At 40.6% G+C, this 24388-nt stretch overlaps 1 protein-coding gene across 2 annotated transcripts in view; it reads right to left on the bottom strand.

Moving 5' to 3' along the window:
* The window catches only part of RSU1 (Ras suppressor protein 1), a 103096-nt gene extending 82173 nt beyond the window's left edge, over nucleotides 1-20923 (bottom strand). For both annotated transcript variants that reach the window (XM_053992185.1, XM_053992194.1), the window contains exons 1-3: nucleotides 20828-20923; nucleotides 20457-20568; nucleotides 13695-13745 (exon numbers count right to left, since the gene is read on the bottom strand). In XM_053992185.1, coding sequence (XP_053848160.1) covers nucleotides 13695-13745; nucleotides 20457-20565 — 160 coding nt within the window. In that variant the 5' untranslated portion in view covers nucleotides 20566-20568; nucleotides 20828-20923. The remainder of the gene's footprint in view (nucleotides 1-13694; nucleotides 13746-20456; nucleotides 20569-20827) is intronic.
* Between the last annotated feature and the right edge of the window lie 3465 nt (nucleotides 20924-24388).

The raw sequence follows: 24388 nt of genomic DNA, 5'->3' as shown, positions 1-24388 counted from the left end.
GATCTTCTCAGATACTGCATTTAGGAAGACTAGGAATCAGAAGTACTAGAAAATACAGGTTTTAGTTTAGTCAAAGCTTTAATAATAGAAAGACCAATACAGATATAACACTGTCTCCTGATATATCTGTTTAATCCCCACATACTGTATTTCATGTTGTGAATGACACTTAGGATACTTTATATCATTGTTTTCTTCAAGATATACTAAAAGCTGCATTGGTAAGCAGGCTGAGATGAGAAAAAGGCTAAATATTTAGCCAAGGATTTAAATGAAATGCTTTTGTGTCTTACCCTGTTAAATCAAAATGAAAAGCCCCAATCCACAACTGTACTTTTTGGTTTGGATAGAATGCCTGGAGGTATTTTGTGAGGAGGAAGAACAAAAGAGTAGGTCAACACCAGGCTTGTAGTAGGGAAGAGAGGATTTTTTCCTGTAATAGTTTATTTTCTGGTTCAACAATTCAAATTAATTTGTAATACAAATTAATTTCTTGTATTCAATGAAAATCAGAAGACTGAATTTAACTCCTGTACTGACCTTGTAGCTAAACTGCACAGGATCAGTAGCTTCAGATCTAAAGATGAGTGGTGGTCAGGCAAGGCTGACTACACATATCACACTCTCTGTTTTAAACTTTACATGACCCAACTACCATTCCACTACTATGCTGCAAAACTCTTCCCATACACATTTGGCAGCCTGCTGACTGCCAAATCCTGAGACATTCATGTTCTGGCAATGCTGAATTCCACTCGAGTCTCCTTCTCACGATGAGCTGTGAGAGTGAACTGTCAGCATCCTGGTTCTAGTCACCCACGTATTTACAGTACGATCTGCAGTGTCTTAACAACTCTTCTAAGACCATCTGCTGCCCAGTGTCATTAACAACTCCCCCTCAGCAAATGCTAGTAAAATTTGGCAGCCCAGTGCCTTTGCATTCTCCTGTGAAGCTTCAGTCACATCATGAAGCCCCATTCATATTAAGTTTCACTTCACAAGACCAGGAACAGCTTCCCCTTGTTCAATACTGGAAATTGCATGCAGTGATTCACTATGACAGCTGTAGACTTCACCTTGATTTCAAAGGTTGGTTGACAGTGAAAGACAGACAGGGTCTATAGGCTGCTCACAAGGAATAAGAGGACTTTGTTCATGTTTCTGGAAATAAGGATTGGCAACTTGTTATACTTCAAAGCATTTATACTCTTTTTGCCCCGCAGTTAGTGGCAATTCTTTAGGCGCTAAAACATCAAGTTCTCATCAAGTTTAGTTGAGGCAAGTCACTACATTTTATTCCTATACAACCAGCAGCTCTTTAAAAGTTAACAAAATTATTTCCAATACAGATAAGAAGGATTAAATGCTACTATTCAATGCCTATGTAACTCCACACTTAAGAGTATCCTGGATCTGAGCCTTAACTCTTTTTCAGCATTGAGAACCAGAAGCCAACACCAGACATGATCTTTACTAGAGGTCTGATGTTGCCCTCAGTTGGAGAGCAGGCACTGGGTTAAAAGGATCTTTCATCCAGCACAGCTACTTATCCTGCAGAGCAACTCACTAAAAACATCCAGATGAGTGACAGCAGCCTGGAATCACATGTCTCAGATGTAACCCTTTCCCATAAAGCAGGAACACAAGAGGCTCTCATACCACTAACTAGAACTGACATGCAAATCCAGCTCCTTTTCTATACCCAGCCTCTGACAAAGGACGAAGAGCACAGGAAACTGAAAAGAAGAAAACAAAGTCCATTATTTTCCCTCTAGTTCTACTCAGTAACTCCTTCGCCATTCACACAGGTCTCAATACAATTCCTCCTGTGGTGGCAGGGCCCCTTCACCCATCTGAAAATGCACAGGCTTCAAAAAGTGATTATTTCTGAAAATGGTCACCAAGATTATTTATCTTAAACATCTGTGAATCCCTGGGAAACAACAGCAATCCTCACAATTTCAAAAGTAAACAAACTCAGGTGTTCGCAAAATTAAGTCTCCACTTCACTTACTTTTACCTAAAAGATGAAATCTAGTCTGCTTTTTTTATGTTTGTTTGTTTAGTAAAGACACAAAAATAAACATTTCTGAAGACACTCTTGGTAAAAAAGACCTCAAAAGATATCAAAATTTCCTTTACAGTTTGAAACTAAAATGAAAAACATTTTAGATAAGGAACTTGACATGAAAAAAACTAGAAGGGTCAATAAACAACCTAACTGAACAAGTGAAACGATTTAGTAAAAATGTAAGTCTCCATGAGAAGAACACACCATACATAAACTGCATTAAACATTTCAGTTCATTTAAACCTTAACACTGAATATTCAAAATAAACATTGTCCCACTGCTGCTTGGAAAATGCTATATGTAATACCTGATTATGCATAAAATGGTGCTTGCAATCTCCTCAATAAATATGACCCAAAGGTTACAGAAAACCTCCAACTGAAGTCAATATTTTTTGAATCAAGAGAAAGAAGAATTTTAATTTTTTTAAGTAAGATTAATTCCTTTGGTGTGGGAATCCAGGGCATCCCTCTCTGGCTGTCCTGGAAGGTCTGGGACCCTGGCAGGGGGTCAGGAACCTCCCTGTACAGAGCCCTGAAAGACACTGTCTCTGATCTCTATCCATGGAAAAGAATTTTCAATCTTACAGGATGAATTACAAGCTCTGAGTGTTTGATATAAGTAGTAATTAGTGTGGCACAGGTGCAAAAGTAGAATTTTAGGATTCTAGATCAGAGGTTCTAAGGGGGCAAGATGGAGGAAAATTGGGCATGCCTTGTCCTTTTTCTTCTTCTTCGTGCCCTCCATGTTTCACTGTGGTGTTGGCATTTTTCTATTGGTTTAGGCTGGGGCCCCACTGTTCAACGTGGGTGATGGATATTGGCACGTTATTGTAAATAACACACGTAGTTTGTATTGTAAATAGCAAACGTAGTTTCTAGTATAGAATGTTTGTAACATCCCACTGAGGGGCAGAGCCCTGCACGCTGTCCTGCGAGACAGACCTGCTGCAGGTCAGAGAGAAAATATTTTAGATAAGAAGAAATAAACAACCTTGAAAACCAGCACAGACGAATTACGACTCCTTCTTTGGCAGCGGGGCTGAAAGACAGAGACTTTCTACAATCTCGGGAGCATTTAAATATCACAGATCCCAACACTTTGGCAATCACATCCTTAGAAGCTTTGAATAGCTGCAGAATCCTTAGCTTTTTCAGAATGTTTCTTTACTTAATGAAGTAATTTTGCAGTACCTAGGAACATGATGTTCAGTAGTACTCCAAATCTTTACAGGTTCTAAGGGAATATTTATCCAAAAGAGCTATTAAAATAGCAGTACCTGACAGAAAAGATATTTATACAACTATGCCAGTTTCTCATTATACTGTTCCACTGGAAAGCTGGTCAAGAGTCATACAGAGTAAAGAGAATTCAATACAGACCTTTCAGAGTCCAATCAGTCCATTGTGGATTTCTTACCAAGAGCAAGAACCTACTTTTTAAGACTAAAGTAAAACCTGAGTGCTATACAATATAATAAACCCAATTCTGTGGACTTGCTAATCCAGTTAGCATCAACAGGAAGCTTTCATGAGTAAGGATCCCTTAGTGTAAAGGTCATGAAGACATGAAATGTTACTCACATTTCATGGGGGAGGAAGAATTTAGAAAACTAAATATATAATGCATTCTGTGCATCCAATATAACTATACTCACAGAGCTAGAGTCATGTTTAGATTAATTTGACAAGAGTTCTGTTATACAGAAAGAGAAGCAATCAACTTCACCAAAATGAAAGAGGAATTAGCAGAGGGAGAACACAACAGTTTTCATTTTAAATATTCATAGGCATGCTGATATCATACTTGGCAGCTTACTGCAGAGAATCCTGATCCCAACTGAAGCATACAGTACTTAATTTACACACTATGTAGTTCAAGTTTCCCCTTTTGCCCTCCCTTCAGTCTTCCAAAGATGGATATTAATCTTCCTCACACTGAAAACATTAAAAACAAACTTGTCTCCTTAATCTCCAGCTCTTTTCAGAAACCAGCAGGGTTTTTTAATTTCAATTATCTACAGAAGCACCTCAGATATTAAAACCGTTCCTATGAACATGTTTAAATTATAGTATAGCTTAATTTGTCAATAAACAGTATTCATTTAGAAGCCAGAGTCTAAGGAGAAGAGCAGTGAGCACAAGAAAGACTGAGAAGACACTAGGAATCAAGTGACATCTAGTGAAGAGAAAGGACAAATCTGTTCTTCTCTGAGAAGGGAGCTTAAGATGTCAGTTTGGAGAGAAATACTTGAAGCCAGGGGTTGAGGTTACAAAGGGATTACTATGTTGAAAATACATCACCTAACTGCAAAGAACTGAAACCACACCAAAATAGCTCACAAAAATCTGATGCTTTTTAGCATTTTTAACAGCATTAGGGAATGGTGCGAATAAGGTTATAAATAAAAATGCGGATATAAACACGCGCTTCATTTCTGCAAATAATTTTGAAGAGAACAAAGTACTAGCCAAGCTTTTTGAATTACTGTGGTCAACTACAGCATCTTCATCTTCAATAACTGCTTTGTGAGAAGTGCACGGTTCAACCAAGACACTTGCTGTCTTATATTTAAGTCAGGAAAAAAAAAAAAAAAACATGAGGTACACCATGCAAAAAGTTGAAGAACACAAGCTACATACCCTTATTAAAGGTGAGATTATCAGTGTGTGTTGATACTTCAATAGCAGATGATTGAGAGAAATAACTTCTGCAGGACAAAAAGAACTTTAGTTGATAGTATTGAGATTTAATATTAGGCTTCCACCAAATGCAAACAGTACCACTAAATGCCAGTGAGTCTCTTTCAGGTGTTTGAACTATTTAAGCACGATCTTTTCAGAGTTTCACACTACTGCATAGTTGCTGGCTTTAGATAAATCAACCCGTCTGAAGTTCGTTCAGCATGTTCACTTTTCCCTTCCTCAATATTCTCTTTGCAGAAAACATGTTAAATAGACTGACATAGTTTACAAAAGGGACTGATCAAAGATGTCCTGCACACCAGGCCTTGAACAATTACTATAGATTACCCTCAAAGATGTGGATCACTTCAGCCTCTTACTCAGAAGTGTCCATCTACCTGTGTGCCTAGCAGTGCTTATTTACAAAATTCTGCTTTCAGTGTGTCTAAGAAGATTTTATGATTTCCGTTTGCCTTATTAGCCAGTATTTGGAATTTAAACTTCTTACAGCACTGAAATGTTTTTAGAAACACACATAGGACTGTTTCTCAGTGCAGCTTGGATCAACTGAGTCTTTCCCCTATTCAGCACTGCAGACTGCTGTGCTGACACTGCTTAGTGGGGACACCAGCCTGTCCTCTAAACACACAGAAGAGGCTGCAGTAAAAATGCTCACTGCTCAAAAGCAGAGTCAGCACATGTGTTTCTTGTTCCAGTTCTCAGAACTGGGAATGAATTAAGCTCCCTCCTAGTCTGAGCTCCCCATACCCAGCACTTAAAGCCACCTCCTCAAGTCTGTATGGCACAAGAGTCCTCCCTGTGCCTCTACCCCAGCCTTCAGCTGACTTTACATTTAATTTTCAGCTACAGGAGATATTACTGATGGCAACCAGTTACTACATTGGCCATCATCACATCAAGATCAGGGAATCATTTCACCCCAAAGGTTATGCCCTAGGATGTGAATGGAAAAAGTTAAGAGGCCAGATGGTGAGCAGTCTGAAGGGAAATGCCGTGTCATTATCCACTTCAACACACCTGACTACTAAAAGAACAAAGAGAATACATAGAAAATAGTGTACAGAACCAAGTACACAGAACTAAATCCAGTTTTCCTTCAATCTACACTGAATCTATCTTCTTGTCTCAGTCCTTCCATATTAGAAGCTAAAAAATTCTACTTGGCTTGTAAGACAGTAAATTCTGTAATATTAAATTAATGTCTTTAATGAGGTGAGTTCACTTCTGCAATGTTCACTTCCTTTGAAAATGCCAACTGCAAAATAGTCTGTATGTGGTAAGAGGATTTACAGTAAGTTGCCATTACAACCTGTATATAAACATGGAGAATGATCATTTATATGGGCTTCCATAAAAAAATTAAGAGTGTTTTAAGCCACTAGGAAGTAAGTGAAGACACAAGAAATTTGTAGCAACATGTGAGAAAACACTGAGAACTAAAAAAAGGAGTTAATATGCTTGCAGGTGTCTTTTAATAAGAGAAGAACAAAAGTTTCTGAAGAATTATGTTCAAGAGAAGTGATTTGTGTCCAGTGTTCTTTTTAGTATAGTTGCTTTACTTACGGTGCAAAACTGACTTTGGTGCCATACAGCACAAACTTAGACAATTTAATTTATGTATAAATTAGGTACTTTCTGCATGTATCCTTATACCATTACAGCACAAAACTCTTTCACACATTATTCTGTTTAATTTCCCCAAAGTTTCTTGGAAGCAAAGTTAATATTATATATATTTAAAATTAAAATGCTCTACTGTCTGTATTTTCTCAGAACCAAAGATTCGGGGCGTTTTTTAGGAAGAAAAGAAAAAGCTAACAAAGTATTTAATCAATGTGTTTGATTTGTAGAACCCAGATGTCACAAATTTAGTAAGGTGTATGTATAGGGATCTCCTTTTTCCTCCTTTTCACATCCTCCTGTGTACTGCATTCAGTAAGGTATTTCCCATTAAAGATCCCTGCATCAGGAATAGGAAGACAGACCAAATCAAAATATACAAAAACAATGAAAGGCTTACAGTTAGCTTAAAGCATCTCTCCCACACATAGCTGATAGACACTGTCAGCACAAGTCCAGTGCTTTGGACACAGCCCTGGACTCACCTTGCAGATATCACCTGCCCCCTTGGTATATTGTGTCAGGACAACAGCATGGAATGACTTACCAGAAGGAAGCAGAGGCAGAAGCATAGTAGAGGAGAATACAAGAAGCAACAAAGAGTAACAAGTACACGGTCATCTGGTTCCTTCCAGAAGTCAGCAAATTTGTTATATAAATAACCTGATACCAGGCAAGATGCAAAGTGTCAGACAATACCAGTGGGAGACACCATCACACATTTCAGCAGACTGGAGAAGATAAAGCAGCTAGACTGGGAAGGAATTCAGGACAGGCAGATGCAGTGTTGCTGTCTCTGGACTACCTCCAATACAGCCAGGTACAGACTACAGCCAGAAAGGTGACTCAGAAAGGTGACATCCTAATCTAAAAATTAAACCAAGAGATTTTAGCAGCATGCTAAAAAAGATCAAGGACACAGTCAAGAGGATTAACAGCAACAAAAGGACAAGCTTCTGTGCTGGTCACACACAGAGAGAAAAACAATTTAGGAGATGGCAGAGCAAAGAAGCAGTAAGTCGTGTGAGCAGAAAAAAAAAGTTTTGAACTGCTCTGCTGAAAGAAGGCAAAATGTACAGTGATGATAAAGGGTGACCACATGGCTGTCAAAAGAACAATGATCAATGAGACACAGCCATTCTGACACAAGCACAAAGTGAACTCAAACAAAATTCAGGTCTGGAAATGGGAACCAGCAGCAAAAAACTGATGGATCACCCCACAAAAAGGAAGCGACCAAAGATGAGAAAGGATTACACGAGAATCAAGGGAGAAGCGGTGGAAAGATCACAGAACAGTATAGGACAGCAGATCAGAAGAATGGTAGAGGAAGACAGAGAACAAGACATCAGGTAACACAGAAGAGGTTTGAAAAAAAAGTAGTTTTTCCTGATCTCTCATCATTTAATCATTTGATAGTACTGGATAAGGAACCAGAGCACGAGAACAAAAGGATATAGGAATCATCAGGAGTGAGCTATGAATAGCAGGAAACTTCTGAGATCATTTACAGACAGCACAAAAATATGTGAAACCAGTGAGCACAGGACCACCTGAGGTTAAGGAGACTGAGGAGAAGAGCAAAAACGAAGTTGCTGTGCACCATCACCTAGCAGGCGGGACGAATAGCTGCCGGCTACCAGGAACACAAGTCTTCCCAGGGAAAGAAATGCTAAATGTACTCAAACAGTGACCTCTGCTGGACAAACCACAGCGTACCGGTACCTCCCTGGCAGCAGGAACACTCCCGGCACAGAGAGAGAATCTCTGAATTGATTTCTTCAAATGATCGCAACGGTAATTAACCACCACTGGCAGCTAACGCAAATAACTGTCATGGTAGTTACAAGTCAAAGACTTACTGCACATCCCAAAATAAATGAAAATAAAACAGGTTGGCAGCATAATAGTTGCGCACATCCTGACGACACCTGCTGCCAATGCCGAAGGAACCTTGAATATTCCAGCCTGCTTTCCAGTCACATCTTCCCCTCTGTGCCCTTCTGGGTGGGATAGCAGACAAACTGAGCATCTGAAACCTCTTTAAACACACTTCCTATTCACAATATAATACATGGATTTTAATTGTCAAAACTTCATCAGCATACCAAGTAAGGATTTTCTCATCCTATACTAGGATGTGAAATTCTGTATATGTTCTAAGTGTCTGGAGAATACCTTGAGTTAGCTGACCTATCTAAATTCCAGAAGGTTCAGTGTCCCTTCATACTTTATGGCAAAATAGTACACAAAAGCTGCTCTTCTAGGAAAAAGTAGACAAGGCATAAGCCACATTTTTATGCTCTATTAGTATTCTTTTTGAAAGTGAGTTTTTTCTGTTACTAGTTCTACTCCAATTCTTGCTCACTTACAAATCTAATGGAGCACAAAGGGACCAAAAAGTGAAACCTCACCTAACTGCTGACTTTAGTCTGCAAAGGTATTTTTTCCAGTCAAAGATAGCCATTTGTTCTACTAGCACAATCAAATTACTAATAAAGCAAATAAATAAATAAATAAAACCCCAAAACCTCATGAACCCTCAAGACATGTGATAGACAAATCCTACCATCAGCTCAGAAAAAAAATCTTGATCCTGACTCAGACTATCTATTTTACACTGTCTCCCAGAGCTCCACCTTGTTGTGCTTGAAACTGTATAGAGCAAGACCCAGATTAAAAAAAGAGACAAGCCTGGTGATCCCTTCCTTTCCCTGACCTGAGCTCCCCAGAATCTCAGTATTCTGCAATTCCCAGCCTGTTCCCCAGGACCATTATTAAAACATGAACTCTAGCTGAAGGGCTCTGAACAAAACAGCTCTAAGTCTGATTTCGAGAACTTTTACGACAAATTCCTTAACAATAAGACACAGCCATTCTGACACAAGCACAAAGAGAACTCAAACAAAATTCAGGTCTGGAAATGGGAACCAGCAGCAAAAGAACTAATGGGATCACCCTACAAAAAGAAGGGACCAAAGATGAGAAAGGAAAGAAACAATGAATGACTGGCACCACTACCCCAGCTTGAACCACAGAGCAGCAATGTCACAGGAATAATAGCAGCTGCCCCTGCAGAACAGGCAAATCTACACCAACACCTGAAGGTCACTTTCATCCTGCCCAGAGGCACCACATGAGCAAGTGGCCAAGACTACTGCAGACTTTCAGTTACATTCCACCTGAACTTGAGTGAAGCAGCCCTAGAAATACACAAAACAGAAGCATAAATACCCACAAAATTTACTACTGTTGCAAGATGATGCAGATACAATATTTGTGGCTGACCAAAGTGATCAAATGTGGTTTCTACAATAGTATGTCTTGTGGCTCAAACTCCCTCTCTAGCACACCTACCCTAATTCCCTACCACTATTCATGTCCCATAAATGATCCTATTGAGCAGGAGGTGAACATTATCTGTATGTCCCCCAGCTAGCATCAAGTGACAGGAACAAAAACAACTTGGTCACATCTACCCGAGTTAATCCTGAAGGGCAGGTACCTATGGTTCAGCCACTCATTTCCACCAATTTAAAAAAAACATTGTTAGAACTTCTATTGCATTTACTTTGATGATAGCCAATGGGTTCAAAAGACACCTGGGTTTGGCTCAGACAACCTATACAGGCTAAGACTATCTTGAATTTTGCTTCTCAGCTGTATACTGGATAGAAGGCTTTAAAATGACTAAATGATGGAACAAAAAACTCCCAGTAGAACTTATAGAGAAACTGGCCCTTATGTCTACATTATGCCAAGAAAAAGCACAAATATTCACTTTCTCCTTCTGATTTCTACTGGATTGTCAGAGACCCTACAGAGGAATCATCCCAGCTTTGTCACTTATGCAGCACCTGGTTCAACAAGTCTGCAGAATCACAGCTATTTGGCTTCCCTGAGAGTTTTGCTTCCGATTTTGAAGCACAAGAAGGTCTCACCAAGCAGCAAAGGACAGACTCAACTGTTTCAAAAGTCACCTAGAACAGAAAAAGCCAGTTCAAGACTCCTCCATTAGCACAGCATCAGATAGCTGAAAAAAATTCAGCCTAATATCCTCTAGAAAAACCAATGTGGACTTGAGTACTTCTGATAATGAATGATTTAGACACATAGATGAAGTACAAATGGCACACTAGAAATATGAATAAAATCCATGCCACAAAAGTATTCTGAGCAGTATGCTGGATTTAATTGAGCATTCCTCATACTTGCTGATGAAACTTTACTTAATTTTAATAGTTTTCTGGAAAAAAATACAAAGTATGTTTACATAAAAATATGCATATCCACTTTTTACATTTATTTATTCTTTCAGATGGACATATTTACCCTAAACACCAAAAAAAAAGCTAGCAGAACACTCATTTAAATGGCAGAAAACTAGTAGAAGATGCTAATATGACCTTAGTGTAGCATGTCAAAGTGTCACTGCCATCAGATTCCTAGTCATTTTAAGAACAATCTGCTAAGACAATTAATTACATAGCTTAAAAGATTAGGTCAACAGTGTCAAGTATGAGAACATGAACTTGAAATTTAGCCTTTTAAAAATGTGTGCTGTCTATTGAAGTGTCTACATCCATTTGTGAAAGAAGAGTAAGTTTCAGACTCCATGAGTTACTTCTCAGGACAAGCAGTGGCCTTACCTTCCCATGAAAGAAACCCAAACAGAGCAATTAGAAAGGCTGACAGAATCCCTTGGCTGAGAGAAGGCATGTACTTGCAGCCTGCTAATCTGACAGCTACTTTAGGAGAAAGCAGTTAACTGAAGGGTGAGATTTAATGTAACACAAACTTATAGTCTTGGCAATCTTTAAACTGGTATTTTGAAAACTAAAATTGCTTTAAGCAAATGGTACACGCTGTATTTTTCTTGAATAGTTAAAGCCAGCCTGGACATATCCTTCTTGGACGCTTCTTATTACTGTATCTTTCCTTCCCCAGTCAGGTCTGTAGCTATAATACTCAGCTAGGACATAGGTTGGTTACTCACCTTTTCAGTGTGGAACTCATGCTGAAGCACATGAGCCTCCCCAGACTCAGATCTGAGACAGCCAAGTTTACTGTGATTCAAGTCTCCCTGCAAGAGCTTCAGACTATTTCCTCTTCCTCAGAGCACGGCAGACACCTGCTACCTGCTCAACCAGTTGTGTGCTCAGCTGAGATCATCCTTTAGCTATGTTAAAATTTTTAAGGCACCAGGTGGAAGAGCTGATTCACTGACAATCTGAAAGTGTCAGATTTCAAAAGTTCTAGGAATTTTACAAACCTCTGACAAAGAATAGTGAATTTTACAAAGAGTAACATTTCCAACTCATTTCATCCTTGTGCCAGGTAAGCAGCCATTCAGACAGAGATACCAGAGTAAATAATCAGCACCAGAGAGAAGCTTTGCCTGTCAACTCTAAGGTACCCAACCTTGGGTAAGCTGTCTGACCACAAGAATTGTGCAGAATGAACTGCTATCTCAAGGTGCCTGCAACCCTCCAAAGGCTGCAGAGAAAGCCGCAGTGGCTGAGTACAATTAACTGCCTAGCTTTCAGAAGCTCAAGTTCAGGGACAGCCATCTCCTTGCAGTGAGGGAACACACCAAAAGTCACTAGCTGGGTGGCCCCACAGCCCAGTTCCACCAGTGGCTGATAAAAGATGCCAGATGGCAATATGCCCAAAGAAAATTCATCATAATCTTTCTCAATAGATTATTCTCCCCGCTTCAAGCTATTTGTAACTTCATGTCCCTCTAAAACATGGACAGAGCTGCACATTTAACAGTGATGCACTTTGGATTTTTCCTCCCTTAATTTACCCATTAATTTACCGATCAGTCATCATTTATATACCAGATGGCTGGAAGCTGTTGGTCATATTTGTAATAAAATTGAAATTTCTTTAAAAACGACAATGGGATAAAAACAAATAGCAAGATGGCAGTCTAGAGGGCACTACACTACTAAAAGAAGGGTCCTGAACAACTAATTCACAGTTCTCACAGCTAGTCACTAAGCGCCCATAATTTTATCTATTGACTACTACAAACTGTTTAAGTTACATATTAATACTCAATAAACTGCATCCAGAGAAGTGCTTATGCGCTAAAACCTAGGGATATAAATATCTTCCTCATGCTTAATCCTCTGCAAATGCTCAGAGACTGTAGTGATGCTTTTGCATTAATTCACATATTTTAAATAACACATACTACCTTACAGCTCATGCAGCAAGTAGTGTGGAGTTCAACAGGCTGAATTTTTATTACTTTGTGTTCTTAAGACTCATCTCAATTTGTAAATATTTCCTTAGATACACCCTCAAGCACATACACCCTTAATGTACCTCTTGTCAAACACACATCCAGTTTATTGGTTCCATTCCCCTCCCCATTTAATCTCTCCAGTTGAGTTTCAAAAAGAGGACTGGTTTAGAGAGAAACCTACTGGTACATGCAGAGAGCAGACAAGAAGAACATTGACAAGACAAACACTTTTTTTTAGAAGATGCACAGAAACAGGGGCGAGACAAAATTCACTGCTTGAATTTCAACAGCCAAGAAGCAGGAATGTTTGCACAAGACACTGGTAGATAAACCACAAAAACTAACAAACAAAAAAACCCAAACCCACAAAAACTTTTGCTTTGCAAAAGTCAGTTTGGTATCTCCCTCCACCAAGTTAAGTCTCATATTTATGTTGTTCTCGTCATGCTATTCACCAACACCTCACTTAGGAGCTTCTTTACTGTGGGAAGCAGGATCCACAACCTGAAGGTGGTGTGAGCAGTATGACCAGATAACCTTTTTTTAGACAGAAATAGGCTACTTTTTTTTTCCATGCCGGATGCTTACATTCAGCTGGCTTTGCTCATATATGTTTGGTTATAGATGTAATGCAGTGGAGTTGTAATTTGCTTTGCTTTAGTCAAATTCATTATCCATTCACTAAAATGCAAACTGATTTTGCATTTCTTGTTGTTGTTTCTGATACAGCTAAAAATTTCAAAAGTCCTCACCTTAATATAAGAACTTTTGAGCCATGGTTGGAAATGGATTTCTGGCTGAACTGGTGACAAGACTGAGAACTACAGATCTTCCAGTACATTGCAGGTCTGTATTGAGGCTGGAAAGGCATGTTGAAAACAGCTTCTAAGTCATACCCTCCATCTCTTTACTTTTAATGAAGTACTAACCATGAAGCACCACTCTAATAGTGTCATTGCACTCTGTATCAAACTAGCATTGTCAGCTTTTCAGTGTTACTCAACTGCCCGCAACGAAGTCCAAAACCAGGAACACACTTACTTGTAAGCTTGTTGTGACTCAGAACCAGCTGTGTGATGTGAGACAGCGTAACTGTAAATGAAGAGAGAAAGTAGTTAGTTTATGGACATGGCAACTGAGAGCTTGTATCTATTTCAGCTGAAAAATAAAACATGAAAGTTATTCTTTCCACTCCAGTAACTTGATTCATGTGCATTGTCACAAATAAGCAAGAGAGCACAAGAGTAAAGGGCGAGTCCACCTACTCCTCTGCCTTTTTATTTCACATTTCTGTTACTGCAGCAGACACAACATGGAGAGTTTTACTCACTGATACAGCAACCTGTTTCAGCTAATCCTTGAAAAAGCTCATGACTTAACAAAGGCAAATACAAACTGTTAGAATGAAAGCAGTCACTTAAAGGCACCATCAGATCAGACAGTTCAATGTTTTAAAAAAAAACAAACTAAAGCATCACCACAGTTCCCTGTGCAATTGCAGGTTGTGAAGTAAGGAAAGGCAGGGAAGAGAAAAGAAGATACAGCACACCCACCCTAAATTTCTCCCAAAATTTGAGCACTCGAAGTACTGCCTGCACCACCCCACTATGCAGAACAAGAGGACAAGGAAAAAAGCTCATAGAAGGTCTGTAAGAGTATTGTAGGAAAATCATCACTAAAGGGCAGACAAGAGCAGAAGCCTCCACAAAGAGCTCTATCTTTAAAACAAAGGACACATCGGTATCTGAACCATAAGCAACAGTAAAACACTACTGAGTGCTTACCCATACAGATAAATATAAGATTGCAATTTACACAGCAAAATGAGAGACGATTCTGGAGACTGTCACAAGCTTGTGAACAAATGCCTAAGTAACCTTTATACACTTGTTTCTCTTGATATAGCTATTTCAATAACTGTGACAATCAGTAAAAGTCAACATTTCACGGGCCCTTGATATTCAAGCCTGACTAATAAGAACACTACCACCAGACGGGCAGCCTTAACACTGAGATGAAAAGTCCTCTAGTCTGAAGTCTTCAGTTCCAAGGCAACTGAACCTAGACCATAGCCAGATAAAATCTGACATCATCAATCCCAGGGAAAAACCTTTTTTTTTTTTTCTGCATTTTACTTCAGAATGAAGTAATTCTGGAGCTCTGAAGCTTTACCTAGACTCAAGACCATCAACAAAAAAAATTTTGCTTTTTTTAATAAAAAGGGAAAAAAATAATTATTGTTTTTGATACTGTACAAAGTTGCTACCATTTTACTTTGCTTTTAAAGCAGAGAAGTTAAACAATGTCATCATGTCTGTACAAAGGAAGCATGGATCCTTACGCATGGGCAATGAAGCTTTGGGGCTGCAGATTTTGGTCTTCTGAACATGGAACTCCTGATGAACTTAAATGCAATAGTAAGTTCTGTGCATAATTGAAGGTAAGCCTTTTGACTACACCATCAAGCCACATGCACTACTGGCCTTTAGCAACACAGGGTTAGAAGCATTAGTCTCACTACTCCCTCTCCTTTTTTGTCCCATCACTGTGTTCTTCAACCGATATTATTTTCAGAAAGACTTCTTCTCTCACATCTATACAGAATGGAACAAAGTCCACATTAAAAATTTCAAGGCCAAAATCCCTAAGCCAAAGACATTTGAATCTGTATTTTACTGTCCAAATTTGACTGAAGCCTAGACACCTTGTCTGAAACTCCACTATCTCAGTCAATCCTGATGCATGACAAGAAGTCCCATGGCATCTTTGACCAGCAATGGCAGGCTGACATCCCCCAAAGGAGCAAGAAAGGCTACACTCCAATACTATTTTGAAAAGAGCAAAGGTTTAGGTGTCTGTGTTCTGGACTACTTCCAGCAGCATTTTAGACATATTTAGTCAAAGAGATTCTTCAGTCTTGAAAGGGCCAAAGTGACTACCAGTTCAGAGGCAAGTTTAGAAGCATATTAAGAAAGAGAACCAAGATAAGAGAGCAGTATTTGCTCACTTCTTACACAGAGAGAAATTTGCTTACTTACATTAAACAGACCTGAGTCAAACAACCAGCCCCTGGAAATAACAAGTTTTCCTCACGCTGCCACATGCCTACTCCTGTGAAAAGGACTGTGTTGTGGGAACAGCTAACTGAGATTTACCTCATCCTAGAAATAAAGTCATTCTGTAGGACAACTAAACTATCAAGTCTGCCAAGGAAGACATCTGTCTTAACTGATTAACATCCCCAAGTAACATCTCGAAGGCTAAAGGGGCAATTTTGATTTGGATGTACACAGTCCAGGTAAGCACAACATACAACAGGTCAGATGACTCAGCCCATGTACCAGTCTCCCGAAAATGGAAGGGCACTGAGATTCCCACTGGAAATTGCTATAACCTCTCTACAATGCCACTGCAGAAGCTTCTAGACACTACCTTGTAACATTATAGTCATTAGCATAGAGGCAATAAGTTATTGTGATTTCATGAATGCACCAGATATTCACACAGAATAATACCTATATTCTATAGGGGGATAATACCTATTTCCAGAGCAATTTACTTGCACAGTAATTACAAATTCTCATTATGGTCCCAGTCCGACTATTACTTCAAAAAAGAGTGAGTCAAGGGAAGAATATTTAGGTTCTTCCATTTTGGCATTATTATCAAATCTCTTCATATACTGCTGCCCTGCACTGCAAGCTAGCTTCACATAAAATATCTGGATGACAATACTCAACCTAATTATTAAGGAAAATATAAAACAAATAAAAGCCCTGCCCATCAGCAAATAAAAAAAATCAAAACAAAAAATTCCCCCAAAAAACCCAAACAACCAACTGACAAAACAACCAAACCGAAGTAAAATGAATTATGAAAAAAAAACCCACACCCACAAAACAGGAAGACCCCAGTGACTTTGCTGAGCCAAGATAAGACACTGCCTGTCCCACTGGAGGAAGTTAATGCAGGATGAGCATTACAGTATTCTTACAAGTAGCCTGCCTCTCCATCTTCTGTGCTTTCATTATTTTAGGAATGAACAATTTTATCAACACTAACTTTCTGATAAAGAAATCTAGTCATACAAGTATGTACTTTATGCAAAATATGAATAGCTTACAGATGGAATGATAATGAGAACAAATCAACACATAAATAGAATTGCATCCAATATTCCTTCCCTGACAGCAGAGCAGATGTCACAAGTTATTTGGGCAAAATAATTCCTTTACTCGTATCTCCTCCTCCATATCAACTGCTTAAAAGACACATAAATGAGACTGGTCCATACTCTAAGAACAATCCCATAGTTGTTGATGGCTGTTCAAAGTCCTATCAATAAATGCCCTATCCTTTTCTATGCTAGGGGAAAGGGCACATTACTCCCTTCTTGCTGGAGTTGGCTGAACCTGCTTGCTCAGCCTACAGGATGTCTTTTAATGCTCTCTACCATTACCTGTCCGTAGTGGGTGCTTTATAAACAAATGTAATCTATTTACTTCACAATATGAAGGCAAAAAACCCAAACCAACACAAAAGAACACTTCAATGGGACAAGACATTTTTTACACTATTTATGTATGAAGGATGCACAACTATAGTAGAGATACAAATGGTGTACACACAAATGGTGTAACTGTTGTTGTATCATATGCTGGAATAATAAAAAAGTCTTTAACACTTAAAACTGTTTCACATGGTATTTGCATGACCAGCTAAAGCACAGAACACTTAGATCAAGGGGTATTTTTTGTCTCAAATGAAATTTCTTTTCTACACAACATATCAGAAAAAGAGCTCTCCTATTACAGTTCTGAAAGCATAAAAATTCAGATGCTTTGAATGTGTGTAACACAATTCTAGTTTGTATTTTAAGTCATTAGGAGAAAACATGGAAGTGCCTAGATTCAAGGAATATTCCAAAAATAGAACTCTACTTCTAATGACATTAATGAACTCCCGAGTTAGAAGTGCTTCAGGGATTACTTAACCTTTTTTTGTGAATCTGAACTCCACATTGTATATAAGCTGGTAACCATACTCTTTCTTTGCTAAAGAGGAAAGTGGGAAGAGATGTAAAGGTTGCCAAGCTTACGGATCTAAGCTAGCTTGCCAATCTCCTTCCAGATAGAAGTATTTCATTCTTAATTGGAAAGACACACTGGTATTTGACAGAATCAAGTTTTGTCTGCTTTTTCTCTCCCACAGCTACTGCAGAGGGTGGAAGACAATGCAAAAGAAAGTATGACTAACTGCCCTGTACTGCAGGAAGCCTAGACTGAAAAGAGAAGCCAGAAGAGAACTGTATCCAAGACAGGGCATATATTCCCCTTTGCTCTTCTTTATCCCCACATAACACCACTTTTCTCTATCATTTTTTTTTTTTCCTAAACACACATGACAAGAGCAGGGTGACACCTAAGGAAAAGGACTGGCATGCTGAACAGATGCTATATGGTTACACTGCTTCCAAATCCTTGTGCCTGTATTAACCCTATGTGAATTAAGTTAAGAAAGGTTAAATACAAGCTCATTAGCCACTCTGCAGCAAGTACTCAAATATGCAGTGAGACAAGGCTTGGTCCTTTCCTTGAAGATTTAGGACTAGAGGGAGCAGTTTACGTACCTTTAAGGGGTACTTGGCACCTCTGGTAGGGGCAATCATAACCACTAAATAATTACATGAGACAAAATGCTGATCAGGGGCTATTGAACACAGGCATACCTTCCAACCTACAATCTCAAATAGCCAAAAATGTTCCCTCCAATCACTGTCTAAACTTACCTTAACTCAAAATCTACTAGTGGCCCTCCTTAAAGATGAAATGCTGTGCAAGAAAAGCCACTGGGCATGAATAGTGATGATTGCTTTTAACAGAGATCTTTACTTCATGGAAGGAAAAAATAAAAATAGCTGAAAAGGCAAGCTTTAACACTGCCCTGGAAAGGTATGCAACACACACAGAAGGAAAGGTACCAGGTCAGTCTCCTTTAGCTTACACGCCAGTTCTGAGAGGCAGAGAAAACCAAAACATCCAATCTACATTAGAGAAGACCATCCACTTGGAGTCAGGTGACAGGGGTTTGAAAACAAGTTCAACACTTCCTCAACCCTTTACTAAAAATTCAGAAGTAATACCTATTCATTACTTTTTATTTGGTGAGAGATGTTCCTTCTCCAGAAGGCAAATACCTCCATGGTAAAAAAAAACCCAAACCAACTTTTGTGTTCTGTCAACAAACATAATAACTGAAAAAGCAATTAATTTGACAGAAACCACTCATTTTCCCCTTCCCTAACTTTCATCTCAAATTGAAGAAGGCCCCAAATCCCCATGCTAGATCAAGTCACACAGCGTGTACCAAGAGTATCTGCACAGAGACTCCTCTGATGCAGTCTAACTAGGGTACCACAAGTCTATACTTCATGTAGGGAGCTCCCTGCCAAAGACATTTCAGCTGCTTAATTAGCAACCTGGTATCAGGGAGCATCTGGGGACCACAGTGCCCTACCCTGGTCTCTGGCACTGCCTGAACAACAAACGAGTCTTTTGTGCAAGAAAAACTTTTTTTTTTAGGATCATCAATGTGCTTCAACATTATCCTTTTTCCACGCTTGAAAGATCAGAACTAGTTAATTAATTATCTGTCTAGTGTTGATAGCAGGCACCAAGTCTACTTAGCAAAAGCAACAGTACTCTGTTAAGCTTTTTATTTAATGTGAGTTCACATATGTGGTCCTTACAACACCATCTTCCCACAGTCCCACGCACCACGGAGAAGCAGGAAAACAATAGTACAGAATGAAGACTTAAGTACAGAACCTAGTTCTGCAAAACTGTACTTAAGACTTCATCCTTTACTGATGTGATTGAAGACACCTTGATGTGCTCCCAACTCTGCAGATAATGGCGAGTTGGTAGTGAGCCATACCTTTCCCTGAGCTCATATCTATCTTGTGAGAACAGCTATGTGCATTTGCTCCTGGCTGCTCCCAAGTTTAACAAACACAGTAAAGAGCTAAACCAGGATACAGTCAAGAGTTTTAAGTACATTGGTTGGTTGAGATTTTGCTTTTTCCCCCCTCACGGGATCATGCAACTGAAAACTGTCAGCCTGTGGCATACTACAGACAGTCACAACTTTAACTCCCCGACTACTGGCTATGTCATAACATCATGTGTACTTTAACAAGGCAAGACACCTAAGTTGTTCTTCATTTATGTGTTCTCCAGAACCATAACAGCATGTTGCTATTGGTATGCTGCACTTGCTGTGAATTTAACTACAGCAAACGCACCATACCGACAGCAGCACCCTGTCATGGTTCAGCAAGCATGTGCAATGTATAACATCCAAAGCACGATGTTGCTGCATGTGTGACACAGTATTACTGTCCTCTCCTTCAGAGACCAGTCGCCCGTAGTTGCAGGCTGATGTCACCCTATCCTTTTCAAGACCCAGCGGAGATGCTACTTGGCTGGTGTTTTTGTTTCAGCAGCAGGACGGAGAAGAGGGAAAGTCTCCCCATCAGTCAAGTGCCAGAACTCCAACAGTGCGACAGGGAACGCTGAGCCCGTGCGGGGCTCCCCTGGACACACACGGCTCCTTGCGGTGCTGCCGGCAGCCCGATGCCCCGCGGATCTCTCCCCGAGCCCCCCATGCCCAAAGGCCACCCCCGCACCGGAGAGTCTCGGACTCAGCGGGGCAGCGCCCGGGCCGGGGCGGGCCGGCCCCCGCTCGCCCGGGACAAATAAGGAAGTTTCCGCGCTGTGCCCGCCCGCCGCCGCCGGTACCTACACAGGCCGGGCACGTCCAGCATGCTGGAGATGCCGCGGTCGCACATGTCCACCTCGGGCTGGTTCTTCTCCCTGCTCTCCTCCACGATCTTCTTCAGGGACTTGGACATGGTCTAGGCGGGGCAGAAATGGACACCGTGAGCCGGGCGGCGGGGGAAACCCGCCGAGGGCTCCAACAGGGACAGCGCCGGAACAGCCCCGGCCCCGAGGGCCCGAGGGCAGAGAACCCCCCTGCCCAGCGCCGCCGGGGGCCCCATCCCGTCCCGTCCCATCCGCCGCGCCCGCCCATGCCAGCGGGGCAGTGCCCGGGATGCCGGCCGCACTCCCGCCCCGGGCGGACGTCCAAGCTCGGCCCTGTCCGAGGGCACTCACCGCGCGGCGCTGCGGTGGGACGGGGCGGGAAGCGGCGGGACGCGATGGGAAGCGGCAGGACGGCGGGCGGCTCCCACGGCGGGCGGAGCCCGGCGGATCCCGTGCGCGCCGCCCCGCCTCGCCCCCGCGCGCAGGCGCAGCGCAGCCCCGCCCGCACGGACGGGTCGGCATTCCCGGTGCGCTCTGGGATTTGGAAAGGCTGCCGGAGACAAAACACATTATCGCCAAAATAACCCACACCAAAAAAATCCCGGTGCATTTAACCAGCGGTTTCCATTTCTTCAGGTGACTTCCTGGGTTTTACAGTCGGCTCTAACAGCAAAACCAGTCACAAAGCTGGGTCCACGTTCTGAGCGCTTGTAACCTGTCTCGACCAGTAGTAGAGATGCCATGGCGTTATAGTTCTGCATGTAACCTCTTTCATAGGAATTGAGGTGCTCCTACTCACTGTCACTCAACAGATAGGGAAGCTCAGAGCAATTAATGACTAAATCTATTAAGTTACCTAAGGCCAGGCTACCCATTGAGAACCACGGCTTTGCATTTTGGGTATGTACTCCATCGTGTTACTTAGTAGCCTAAAAATGGTATCCGCAGAAACCAAGATGATGAGCATTTGCATAAGCCAGCAAATAAAAAAAACTTTCTGGAGGTGCAACTTCAACTTTCCCTTTTTTAGAAATGTAAGGATTTAATACTGGATTGCAGAATTGTAGCATGTTTATTCCCAATTGGAGTTTCCTACCTTGAGTCCTTCCTGAAATTACTGTCTGTTTTCAGGTCTTCCTTACAAGGTACTACTGGAAGAGTATCTTCCTTTTAGCTGTATTTCTCAGCAGAACCCACTGTCACTCGGATGTACAGGATGATGATGTACAGTTCCTATTTTGTCTGCACAACCATGAATCTGGATCCCTTTCCCATCTAAGAAAATGCCCTAACTGCTCTGAGTCAGTTGTCCCAAAGACCTAAGTGCTAACATGTCTGCTGTTCTTATTTCATGGCAAATGATTGTAGGTGTCATTTAGTAACAAAGGCTCTGGCAGATTAATTGTCTGTAAGTGTGGTCCTGCTCCCTTATTCCAACTAACAGCGCATGTGACTCTAACAAGACACTTACAAAACAGTCTTCATGGCTAATACAAAGCTCACCTGGCTTCTCTCTGCCCCATTTTTGCAGTGATCAAAACATTGCATGTGGCCTAGATATCCACGTTCTACTCCTACCATAGAAGTATTTAATTACTCCCCACTTAATAAACATATTGTTGTTACTCCCTTTCATCAGGATTGTGGGGTTTTTTTGCCATCTACCTAATTTCATTATCCTGTTGTTGTGTAAAAAGTTCATCTATCATTCACAGCTTCTATGTGACCTTCTTTCTGTCCTGCTTGAGCAAACCTTTTTTCTGAGCATGAATCCATACCCCAGTCAGGGATATTGGCATTGGAGTTGGCAAAGGGAGTTGCTGTCAAGCCTTCCTTTTAAAGTTTCTGGGTGCCTCATCAAGCACTGAATACCAATTGTCTGAGGAGTGTGAAGGAAGATACACAAGCTACTCTATCCAAAGGTCCTTGATCATTAAAACTTGATTTTTCAGATTGTCCCTTCAGCAGTCATAAAGAGTCATTTCCTGTAGAGGGTCTATGTCACTGCAGTCACCCATTCTCCTCTCTCTTATGCCCCCCTCCTCTTCCCAGTATGTGCAGTCATTCTAAAACCCTTTGGCCCCAGAAATACTTGGCTCCCTCTGTACCCAAAGCTAGAGGCTGGCCAGCCTGTTCCTAGGGACCAGCCAGTAGAGCCCTCCCCACACATACAGTGCTTGAGCTCACAGTAGAGACTTTTCCAATTTAGGTCTTGCTGTACCTTCCAGCTACTGATTTTTTGCTTATGAAACAACTATAAAATATCTTTGATATCTGTCAGATCTGTTCGAAATCCATCACTTGGCTTAAATATTTGTAGAGCAGGTGCCTGAATTCATTGCAGAGGCTGGCATAAGCCTTCTGTCCTTAGGCCTGCAGGCTAAAGCAGGTGACAGTGACTAGACGTATGACCATGACTGTGTGGCAGAGCTGCAGTTTCCCCTGTGGTGGTCAGAGGAGGCAGAAGTTGCTCCTGCAGTGGTGCTCCCAGCCTGCTCCACCCCAGCAGTGATGGCTGGACCTGCCTCCTGCTGGTTCCTCTCACTGTGCTGGGGATCAGCAAGGGAATGAGTAGCTCTGATGCTTCCCTTGTTTCTGTCCTAGGTACTTCTACTAACCAGGGAAATTACATTTTACATTATTATTCTATTTTTATCTGTTTTCTCCTTCCAAGAAAAGCTATGATAATGAGCAACATTAATGCAGGGATGCGTGTCATCAAAAGGATGCAACAGCAACACGCCCCTGCAAAACCAGTTGTGTAATGCTGGGCACTGCTACTACAAATTCATCCATCAACATTAGACTCACTAAGTGTGATAACTTGCATGCAATATTTATTTTTACAATTGTTGTAAAAAAAACCTCCTAGAATTTGGCCTCTATTTTTATTATCATTTAATAAATATTTTAAACCTTTATTTGTTATTAATCGAGTTGTTTTGTATTGGGAACAATATAGTCAATCCCATGAATTTTTATTGCATTTCATTTTAATTAGGACTGCAGAATATTTCTGCAGTTTCAGTTCGGCAGTTGACAAAAAGTAATTACACCAAATTCTGGTGCCTAGGACACAAATCCTATGTTACTATGGGAAATTGAGACACCACCTCCTCCTTTGCTTAATGAACCAATTAAAAACTGTTTTTCAGTCAAAATTGCTTTGTAAATTTAACTAAAATCAGCTACTCTTTCAAATTGACAGCACCATGATTTCTAGCATTTTAGCTCTATATCTTCTGTCTCCTTTACTTAAGTAACTGTAATTGTAAGAACATCTCATTGTGGTATTATTTCTCATTTATAAAGAACAGTCCTGCCACGTGGGAATGGCAATTAAAAACATTGTTACAGACATTTTAGTGCTTTTTCTTCAAATCCTAGTCTTCAGAGGCTTGCCATTCATATATAATTGCCTCATAAAATTACTTTTGTATAAGAATAAACATCTGTAGTAACATGCAGAAGAAGCTTTACATGTAAAATAAAAACATGCAGGCTCTAGAAACTGAAAACCTGCACTTTCATTATCTGCTTTGTCATTGACAGAGGGAGGTTGTAGTCATGCCGTTATTACAGTACAGACGTGCAGCATTCACAACAATGACTTTATAAAATAGCAATGTGCACAGACATAAAAGCAAAGGTTTTCATGGCAGTGTTATGAGATGAAGCTATATTTCTTACTAAGTACAGTTTTTTGTCTTTTGAACTGTACACTGCAAAAAAGCACATAGGAGTTTTATGGAATAATTATTTCCAAATTATCTGTTTGGTTCTGCTTGTTTGTGCTTGCTGTGCATTCATTTTAAAGAAAGCGTTTTAAATTGCTCCTTACCTTCCAAGATAGAAACATGGCTTAGCATCAGCTCTCTCCTCTAAGGACCTCCACTTTAATACTTCTGCAGT

The sequence above is a fragment of the Vidua macroura genome, chromosome 1, assembly GCF_024509145.1.
Source record: "Vidua macroura isolate BioBank_ID:100142 chromosome 1, ASM2450914v1, whole genome shotgun sequence".
In the NCBI taxonomy this organism is placed as follows: Eukaryota; Metazoa; Chordata; class Aves; order Passeriformes; family Viduidae; genus Vidua; species Vidua macroura.
Note: the sequence above shows the minus strand (reverse complement) of the source record. Positions and strands in the feature narration are given on the sequence as shown.